Below are 11344 nucleotides of genomic sequence, written 5' to 3'. Positions count from 1 at the left end.
GGAGAGTTGTTTCAGCTTTACCAAGCACAAGTCCGGTCATGTATGAAATACTGCTTTCACCTATGGGACGGTACTGCTTAATACTAACTGACCACCTTGAATTCAGTTAAAAACGTGTCAAGAGACTATAAGTGACTCGGAATTAATAGAGGTGAAGCTGCAGAGTCTGGAACGCCATCGTAAAGTTGCCTGCTTGTCGGTATTCTTCTACAGGATTTATCACGGAGAGCGTGTGAGGGAACTGCATGGCTTAATTCCGCCTTCCCCTTACCATCATTGGGAGATTAAACGTACGCTGGGGTTCCACCCCTACGTTGTGGATATTCCAAGGATTCGTATGAAGTGAGATTTCGCTTCCACGTTTATACGGCAAACGGCTATGGAGTGGAGTGGGATTCCCTGCCTGTGGACTTATTTCCTGAACGGTATAACTTGGAACGTTTTAAGGCGAGAGTGCATGCTCCTTCGTCAACCTCATCGTCACTTTCTGTCAAATGAGAAGGAGGTCAAATTTCTTAATAAAAAAAAAGAAAAGCCTACGCTGCCCTCTGTTATGTTTATGTGAAATTACTCCATTAGTTTGTTATTATTATTAATACACAGATCGAACATCCGGCCTGATCGAAGGAATTTTTTCTGAGTGTTCGATCTTTGTATTAATAATTATTTCTTCATTACTTTGTAAATTGAATTTCACTTATTGAAGAATAGTATAAAATGACATGTAATTGTATTTGTATGAAATTTGTAATGTTGAGAGAAATACACTAAGCTAAACTAAACTAACCACTGATATCGGAAATTCACGCAAATATTGTTGAGTTTGCTTGAAAACGATTCGTTCCTCCACTTGTTTCTCTTTAAACTTACCAGTCATAGTAAAAAGGAGTTTTCACACATCGCTTTTCATAATCTGCGTCATATTTTTATGAAGAAAATGTCAAAAATCGCCGATAACACCATACAACTGACACACCAACTTTCAAACAGTGACATAAATATTAGGGTAAGGAACTAGATTTAAAAAAACATCTCAGTCTCATCTTTCGACAGCCAAATATTTTTTGTATATTATTCTTACAAAAAACTGACACTAGCACAAGTGCCTAGTGATTTCAAATCTATTGCGTTGTCTACTGGGATAGTAAGGAATAATTTAATTGTGTTGCTATACGACTCCGCATTACTTGTTCTTATTATATTAATTTATATTTATTAAGCAAGTTTAACTATTTGATATGTATTTAAATAACATTTGTTGGTACATACACACCGGAACACTTAACAGAACACTTGTAGAATCCCCACAATAATGCGATGTTTTTTCAAAAGTACGGTTTGATTTAGGGGGTAGGCACCTAACGTCGGACACTCGTATATCACGCAATGCGTTTGATCAAAAAAAGGGTGAAAGGGGCGCGGGAGAACACAGCGATAAGGACCGCGAGACGCGATTTACCATTAACGCGCGAGTCCAAGGTGGGAGCAGTAGATTTTTGCTTTTGGCTGATATACACTGCGTCACGTAAGATCAAAGTGAGTATTATGCTATGTTTTAGAATTTACGTGTTCATGGATTATACGTAGTGTTCTATAAGTATTCGAAGTTTGTATAAATCATTGTAAATTTTTAAGGTATTTTTGCTATAAAATACGAAATTATAGGAATTTTCTGTCCCCTAGTACTTAACACGAAGTAGTCCCTTATCACAGGACAGCAAACACATGTGATTTTCTCGGTAAGTATTAATTTATATTTTTTATAATTATATAAAAAAATGTTATACGTAGTTTTAGAGGATAGAAAAAGATGTTAAGGACAAAAAGAGTTCAGAACAGCAACAAGAGAGAAAGGGATGCAGAACAAAGAAGTAAAGGCCGAAGGAAAGAATGGATACAAAGCAAAGAAAATGGAACCCTTAAACTCAAATGTGTAACACAGAAACTAATGCAAAAATAAGTGCACATTTGACCTGCATCTCACCTGATGGACAATGGAAGTGATGATGAGGTCTATGATGTAGCATGCAAACCTAAATAATGCCTATTCGCTCTAGCCTTGATAAGGTCCAAGTTATGGCTATAGTATGCTAAGGGGACCACGACGAAGACTGGATGCAGTGCTCCAGCTGCCGTGCGTGGCCTCTCGAACATCCCTGAATAAATGGAATCAGTGCATGATGTTTTAAGAAGTTAAGACTGTCCGATAATAGGTGCCACATGCAGTTTTAGCCATTTTTGTTACCAAAGTTTGAGTCATACTACTAAGTATGTTTATGGAGAGATTGTATTTTTGTTCATTTATTTTGATTCTAAAATTTTTTGACTTTTTTCTTTTATGTGTCCTTCTCTTAGGTGTCCGCCACTAGGGGACTTCCTAGGGGGAAGCTTCCTTTTTTATTTCAGCGTTAATTAAAAAAATAAAAAGTTAAATCTACTGCGACTAATACCAGGTTTGTCGAGTGGTTGAGAGTTTGATTTTGAGTTCTTGTTGTTTTAAAAGTTTGGTTGCTTATTCTGCTTTGTCAAAATGCATTTTTGTTTAAATTTTATTTTTTGCAATAAAAGTTTAGTAAGGCTGTACTAAGTCTAACTTAACACTAGAGCCAATTTGTAAGAGTTCGTTTCTCAAATTGGTCTTACCGGGAATCGAACACGGAACCTCATCATCAAGCGATTCATATTGCCAACCTTTAGTCCACCGAATTCTTAAAAAATCCCGATTCTTAATAGCAGGACAGCGATTGAGAATAAACTCACTTCGGAAAGATATTGTACGAAAGAAGACGTTGAAATATATAACGAACCCGAAAATATATTGAAGAAATGGACTTAACATTATCGCTTGTTTTGTCAGCGGATGCTTCGCTACGCTACGGTCTTCGATCGCATGAATTCGAATTTACACAAGAATAAAGTAAATTTGCGTACAGTTGTTCATTTTACAAAACTTTGTCTTGTTATAAAATGTGGATATAAGTTTGCAAAGATTGCTCGTGACTTTTCCGAAGAAAGTCAATTTAGAATACAGCCGACAAAGCCAATATCGAAACGAAATTGACTTGCCGCTTTGGCAGTTCCATTTGAACGTATCTATAAACAACATGATTTTACGCCATTTACTCTGCTTGTGTCTAAGTTTACAATGTAATTGATTTTTGAATGCAGCATGATACAGTAACTTTCACGAGACCAACATTAAGAATAATAGCGGGGTTAACAAACGTAAGGAAATAATTTCAAAATAGTCAACAAGTCTATGCCAATAATGAAAAGGACGGTTTGAAGTGTAAAAGCCTGATGTTGACTCCTGGACATAAGCCTCTCAGAGGTCTTCAGCCTGTCGCATCCATCTGCTGCAAGCAGTCTTTCGCAGATCGTCGCTCCATGTGGCCAGAGGGAGTCCTTCACTAGGTTTGCCGACTCTTGGTCTCCATTCAAGGACGCGCATCCACATAGGTAACGCCTATTCACTCAAGTTATAACGTTCATGGAACAAGTCTGCAGGCAGGGAATTCCACTCCATAGCCGTTCACCATATAAACGTGGAAGCGAAACGCTTCGTGTGTATGTTTGGAATGTCCACAACATACGCATGGCCTCCAAGCCCACGTCTAGTCACTCTGTGATGGAAAGAAGAAGGCAGAATTAAATCGTGTAATTCCATCGCACACTCTTCGTTATGTATTCTATGGAATACCGATAAGCAGGCAAGTTACGGCGGTATCCAAAGCCCTGCAGTTTCGCTTCTACTAATTCCGAGTTATTTATAAGCCTCTTGACACGCTTGTCAATTGAATCCAAGGTGGCCAGATTTGGTATATAGCAGATCCATCCCTAAGGCGGCAGCAGTACTCCATGCACGAAAGGACTTGTGCTTGGTACAGCTGAAGCAACTGTCCCGGTGTAGAGTAACGTCTCACCCTGGAAAGGATGCCAAGCTTCCTTGCTACATTTTTGACAATGGATTCAATGTATCTGCCGTAGTTCAAATTGGACGATAGGTCCATTCCAAGTAGATGTAGACAATCGGCTATCTGAGATAGATATGGCCAGCCCACTGTCTCTTCAGCTTGCTTGTTCTACCAGCTATGTCGACGACCTTGGTTCTCTGTGGAAAGGAGTTAACATTTCGTATTTTGTTCTTCTGAGAAACGCTGAGCTTCTTCCGTAGCTCGCTGAGCAACTTTTAAGCTGGACTAGTCGTATCGTGAGAATCCACGTTTCGACTCCGTATATAATAACGGGAATAACGCACTGATTTTTTTTTAAATTTATTTGGGACAACAAACAGTAGACACAATTAAAACTTATCAGTCAGCAACACCGCTAACCACTAATTACTATAAAATACTGACAAATGGTGATGCTTTTCAATAATGAACAAATAAAGAAAAAATAATGTCGACTGTAATTTGAATTTTATTTATTATTTGAAAATATTAGACTTATAACATTAATTCAAATTTTGATGGCTTATTTGCCTCGACTGTGTGTAGAGACGGAAGTCATGTAACTTTTTTGCGAGAATAAGGAAGTTAAAATTAGACGAACGAAACAAGTTCTTGACTTGACGTCTCTTTTGTGTTCAATTGATCTGAAATTGAATTCCAACGGGTTTTCCTAGTCGCAATTTCAGTAAGCGGCTTGAAGTAAAACCCTACCATGGACGAATGTATTCGTCATTTTGAATATGAAAGCATCACTTCGTTTCAAGATTTATAGGGTGATTTTTGTATGTTTTTTTTTAACAATCCTGCTGGTCACAGTTCAGTATTCTAAATTTGGGCTTCGTAATATCTTGTAGAATTGTATTTTTTCTTTTATGTGTTATTTATTATTCAAATAAACAAAAATTATGACGTCGCTCATGTATTTTCATATTGTACATGATAATAATATTTTCTCAAGAACATAGACACAATTGTAAAAACACTGTAGTAATTTTGTTGACGTCAAAAGCTCTGTTTTTGAAGCCCCATGTTTTTGCGCTATTAGTTGAATACTTTTATTAATTACTTTACGGTTTCCTCTACATAATAATAATTCGTAACCAGAGCAATTGGGAAATGTATGTAGTTTTTTGGCACGTTTTCTAGATCTATAATAAAGTCTATAGTCTTTCTAGAATTGTTAATGAAGGAATATTTCAAGGTGGTTGATATATACAGAAGAGATTTTTTTATACTACAGACTTCTAGACGCAGAACTCTACTATAGTAGCTTTACATGTATTTTAAGACCGTGAAAACCGTTAGGGCGGCCTAGAAAACTACAGTAAATTTCATCGTGCAATCAAGCAGTCGCCAGGCATGCACTGACTGCTCGAGCTATCAAGTAGTGCTCTTCCTCAAAATCCATGTTGTTACTAGTTTGAATGAAATTGGAATTGTGACTGGTATCAACTACTCAAGCAGTTATCAAAGGCAGCCTCAAGCTGTTGACTATGACTGCAAGAGCGGTCCGTGTATGTTGATCATTGGCTTACTATACGAGCAGGCCGTGTATGGCCACCCTTACAGTCCCCTACCGAGTGAAAATGGAATTTTTAAACTATTGCAAAAGATCCCGATATTACAAAAGCATTTGAATAAGCAATTTTGTAGATAAAATTGTATTAAAATATCCTATTGTTTGTTATGTTTTGAAATTATAAAGTGGTTGTGACAGAGACCAACTGTTCGACATCCTTTTTTAAATTAATTTCTATTAAGGTTTAGGTCACAATTTTGGATCACAGTGACATGTTTCTGATCAATAAGCGTCAATTACTGGGTGTTCATTATTGGTGAGTGTCCATTGCTGGTTATTTAATTAGTGGATTTTTGGTGTTCATTACTGGAGATTTAGAGAAATTGTAGTTAAAGTTTTTTTATGTTTTTACAGTATAATCTTTATGAGGATTATGTCTGTCAAGTAAATTAATTTCTAAAATGACACACTTCCCTTAAAATTCACAAAGCACACACACATACACACCCACAAGCACACTCCCACACACACAAGCAGACACAAAAAAAACACACACACACACACACACTTTAACAATTGTTTTTCTTATTTCTCTGTCATACTTGTATTCTTTTATGATGTAGAATGTTTAATATTGTTTGTAAATTAAATTCGGTGGAAAACGTAGCGTCTATCGTACAGTTTTATTTCAAACTAGTACTTGAACTTTATCTTAAAATGTTATGACACGTAATTTAAGATACTATACCGTATTAAAATGTCGATCATCGGTACCATCAACCGTATGCGTTTAGAAAAATAAATGCATTGTTCCAAAAAAGTTGCGAGGTGTTGTTAAACGAAGGTAGTTAAATAACGCACATAATGAAACGACACCGTTCACCCACTAACAAGCTTCTAAAGCAGTTAGTGTTAATTACCACTAACTTAAAACATTAAAACCATTAAATCGTTGAGATGATCACTGTCCTAACAATAGACACGCGCTGTTTCCTTTTTAGCTAAAGGTACGTCATAATAATTAAAAAGAAAAAATTAATAAAAATAAAATAAAAACCTTAAATATATTTCTTACCAAAAAAAGGAAACGCCTTCCCGGAGTCTCCACACGAAGTATGGTAAAAATAACTGCGATCCGAACATATTTCACTTTCTCATTCTGAATAGGTATATAATTTCATCACTAATACCTCATAAACTGTCAGAAGCTTTATCCGAATTAAAATAAAACTTAAAATCACGCTGTATTACAGCGCGCCACAATATCGCGTATTTTACACTCAAAAAGTTTGAGAGGGGAAAATCGCCCCCGCAGTGAGCACCTGCGTTCAGCTCGGAGGCTGAGCTTGGACTGATAAAGCAAACCTACCCCTTACGCTATATAACAAACATTCATAGATGGGTATTGAAATGCCGCAACGTATAGTTCGTATTGACTGTTTTGTAGAGTGTCGTTAAAGACATTAACGACCGAAATCGGCAATGTATTATATTCATGTTGTTTAACGAAAACATCGGTGTACAAATTACCACTTTGCGGAATTTTTGAAAATAGTCATTTTACGCCATCTATGCTATTAGTATATATAAGTAATGGTTCTTTTATCTGTTTGTGTCCGAAAAGTATAACACTCTTTCCATTTAATTTTTTTCCCTCAAATGTCACAAGTTAGTACATAATGAACCAGGGTTACCGAGAAAATCTACTAAAAAAATATTTAGCAAGCTGGTAAAATAAAAAATCTCTATCAGATATTTATGCATGTAAAACTTAGTTTTTTTTCTCGCAAAAAGACTGTAACCGAAAAATAGAGAGCAGCACAGGTGAGGTCATTTGTTAATATCTGCTAACGGCGGAAAGCAATTGGATGGGAACGATATTCTTGTTTTTTTATAATACCAATTAACGGGACGAACAAGTCGTGCGCCTGATGGTAAGCGACACGCCTGTCCATAACAGATGCAGTGCCATTCATAGTTTTAAATCGCTAAGATCTTATGGGCACTGCCATTGCGCCCGTCACCCTCTGAGACCTAAGTTGACAAGTCCCATGTGATTTGTCTTTTCGACTCAGTAAAACTTTGGACTATGTCACTGTTAGAACCTCTGTTTCTACTAAAGTCTCTCAAACTTTGAGAGTGTTGCATTGAACCATTGTTTCTATTAACTAAAAGCTTTTAAACCATTGTTTCATTGTTTAATTGAATGTCAAACCTAAGCCAGTTGCATGTGAACTAAGGTTTCCTTTAATTATCTGTCAAACTGTTGGCAGTTTTGCGTTTAAACCATTTCTAAACTGTCGAACTTTTGACAATGTTTGTATTGGAACCATTGTTTGGTACTGCAATTTGGGCGTTGGTACTAGTGTTTAGTCACTGTCTCGGATAGGGGGGCAAGAAATGTAGCCTTAAAATCTGTGCTGGCGGGTATTGGCGTTAATCCTACTGTTAAAGCGTTATCCCTACTGTTCGGGCGTTAAAGCTACAGCTTGATCGCCTACGCGGTCATTCGGGTATCGAAGCCTCCTAACAGCCGTCATCGGCTGCGGACGGACGCGATCGGATATTCGCCGGAAGCAGATTCCTTACCGATCTGTGTCGAACCGAGTAGTACGAGCCGATGTTAAACGCACGACGTCGTTTTCGCTCTTATTACATGGATATAAATTTTATGACAGGCTTAATGCGATTCCGTGTCGATAAGTGTGGTAACTCCGCAACAGGAAAAGTTCCAACGTAAACAATGTATTACATTAGTACGATTATATCTGATCAAACGTGAACACTGTATTAAGTTAGTATATCTGACCTTAAACAAATAGGGAAGGGACAGGACTTTGAATTAAATTCGTGAAATTTTCCTAACCCACCAATGCAATTAACAGAGTAACGTAAATCACCTAAAGTTAATAATGCAAAGGGATATACGATCACATCTGTATGGATGCGCCGGGTAAAAAGGTGCCCTTTATCTACTTTGCATAAATAGTCCTTCGCAATTCTCTTTATTGAACGACCTAATAATTCTCGACTGCCGGGATTATCTCTAGGTCTTTGAAGCGTAACCAGTGCGAAATTTTTGTAAATAGAAATAAGTACCATTGTCAAGCTGAAAATAAAACGGACGACTATCGATGATGAATAACATTTTATTCATAACCTTCCAATAAAAAATAGAAAAAATAAATTCTTGGATCTCTACGCGATTTATCATAACAACAAAATACACCTTCAAAACATTTGTGTTGCTATTAAAATTTATAATAACTTTAGTATTATAAATTTTAATAGAATATATAATAAATAATAGTAATAATAAACTCATTTATTTATCTTGAAAACTGTATTACATTTTACAATAAAATCAGAGACAGTGATAATAATCTCAGTACAGAGTACTAAAAAAACCGACCTCAAAAGTACGTCTATTTGCTAAGTTTCATTGAAATATCCCCTAGTTTGCCACTATACAGGACTTGACATTGGAGATAATAAAAATAGGTTCTCACTACGACACTACACAAAGTATATTGAGAGAAAAAACGCCTTGAATTGGAGAAATAGCAAAATTAACCATTAAAGTAATTGCTCCTAAATTAAAGTTAGGCGCTATTTATAAAAATGAATCTTCATGCGTGAACAGCCACCCTTCGAGGTGAATGATTTTCTTCAAAATGAAATGGGACCACTATGGAAGTACCCCCTTTCCAACAAAAAAAGAATCATGAAAATCGGTGCACAAATACCGGAGTTATCGCGAAACATACAAAAAAAAAGAAAAAAAGAACATACAGTCGAATTGAGAGCCTCCTCCTTTTTGAAGTCGGTTAATTAACAAGACAAAACGGTCTATGACTCAGTGGTCGCGGGGAACCCACGGCCTCTGATATTCTGTCATAACCTTGTTGAAGTATTGTAATTAAATATTTATTTTAGGACATCGAGACTTAAAGTAGGTATCGTTAATATTAATATTTTATCTCAAAACATAGGCCCTCTCAGTATCAATACATTACAAGCACAAGAGCCTGTCGCGCAAATATCCACGAGAAGTTAAAAGTGTATGATTAAATTGTATTTAATTTTTTGCATTTTATATATTATAACTGCCTCTGTGGCCGAATGGTTACCATGCCAGACTGCCACGCAGAGGTCCCAGATTTGATTCCCGGGCCTGGAGGAATATTTGTATAGCCTACATTTATTTCTCTGTGTAATTTGAATATGTGTTTGTAATATGTGTGTCCATGGCACCCGCGACACAGTGTTTCCCTAGTGCGGGGCTATGTAGAGTGTGTGCATTATTACTTATTAATATTATTATTATTATTTATTTTTTATTTATTTTTATTTAGTATTGTAACATTTTGACTTTAGATGTCAATCCCTCTGGAAAAACAATACATCAAGAAAACACAGAATCTAAACAGTAAAATAAATAACTTAAACCAGACGGCCAGACGGTTACCGTGCTGTGTCTGTCACGCAGAAGTCCCGGGTTCGATTCTCGAACCGAGAGAAATATTTGTAGGACCTACACTTATGAGTCTGGGTGTAATTTGTGGTTGTCCATGGCACCCGCGACTCTGGGTTTCCTTAATACTGAGATCGTGAGTGTCTACTTTAAATAAATACTAAACTAGGTACTAACTAAACTTGTTGGCGTAGACAAAAAGGGACTGAAACTACTCGACATGAGGTGTGCCAAAAGCAATGTGCGCAAAAAACCACACCCTGATAGGTTCCATCCGAACATACTCCATGAGCAAATGATACATATACTATATACGTCAGGAATTCCGAAAATTACGCAATTTGGAGAAATGACCTTGAAGTGGACGATATGAACTGAAATACAAAGTGAAGTGAAAAGAATACAAAGTGAAAAGAACTAGAAAAAGAACACTGCATGGTCTCGTACCAGATTTTCCCAGGACCTCCCATCAAAAGACTTCCTCCTACGAAAATGGAACTTGGCCTTTATAATTCGCAAACACTTGAGCAGTTGGGTACAATGTCAACCTCAGGCCCATCTAAAGCAGTCGCAATAGCTAACCGGTCAGCCTTCTCATTCCTAAGAAGCCAATATATGTATAACGGCACCCACTGCAATCTCAAGCTTGTCCTTTTAGTATTAAATTATATATAAAATTTTATAATCTCGTGATTTCATGTATTTTTCGCATTCTTTGCAGTCGACCTTAATTTATTGCCTGCGAGTCCAATAGTTACGATCAACTCGATTTTAATTATTAAATATTAATGCAAATTTCTAATGGATTGGGTTAATTACTTGAATATTTGCACCTGTATAAGCTTTGTGCAGGCAAATATTTGCGTGGTGTACTTTACTACGAACGAATTATCACGGCGCGCTAACCGCATACAAAATAGAACGTGCTTCCATGTGTACCGCTTGGATTGAAGTAGCTACAGCATTTCAGCATAACGAAAAATTAGAAATGATATTTGCTGTCAGTGACAATAAAATCTAACGAAAATAATTATTAAGACAAAGATAGAACACTACGAAAAAAGTCTTTGATTCTTCGAGCTAAACGTGACAGACGCTATACTAACTAAGCCACGGAACGAACCAGCGGACCATACGAACTTTTCCATGTGCTTGTTGCTATATCTTTGTTTTGGTTTTTAACGAATTTTTTTTCGTAGCGCTATCTGTAACAAATCTATTTTTTCTACTAAAGAAAATACTTTGGAATTTTATAACTCAGTTAAATGTTTTGATCTATTTTCCCAATTAAATTTACACATGGACGACACCAGGACCAACATGCTGCTCAAATATCATTTTAAATTTTCCCTCACGAGCCATTTTAAAATGGAATTGGCTAAATAATAGTTAGAAATT

The 11344-nt window shown here is 36.5% G+C and overlaps 1 protein-coding gene across 2 annotated transcripts in view; it reads right to left on the bottom strand.

The window, feature by feature from the left end:
• The window catches only part of LOC113239509, a 48814-nt gene extending 42008 nt beyond the window's left edge, over positions 1-6806 (bottom strand). For both annotated transcript variants that reach the window (XR_003311192.1, XM_026476546.1), the window contains exon 1: positions 6548-6806. Coding sequence is in view for 1 of the 2 variants with exons in the window: in XM_026476546.1 (XP_026332331.1) it covers positions 6548-6615 (68 nt within the window). In the remaining variant the exon portion in view is untranslated. The remainder of the gene's footprint in view (positions 1-6547) is intronic.
• Between the last annotated feature and the right edge of the window lie 4538 nt (positions 6807-11344).

The sequence above is a fragment of the Hyposmocoma kahamanoa genome, unplaced genomic scaffold (assembly GCF_003589595.1).
Source record: "Hyposmocoma kahamanoa isolate Upper Pololo Valley unplaced genomic scaffold, ASM358959v1 99879, whole genome shotgun sequence".
In the NCBI taxonomy this organism is placed as follows: domain Eukaryota; kingdom Metazoa; phylum Arthropoda; class Insecta; order Lepidoptera; family Cosmopterigidae; genus Hyposmocoma; species Hyposmocoma kahamanoa.
This window is presented reverse-complemented; position numbering and strand designations above follow the sequence as displayed.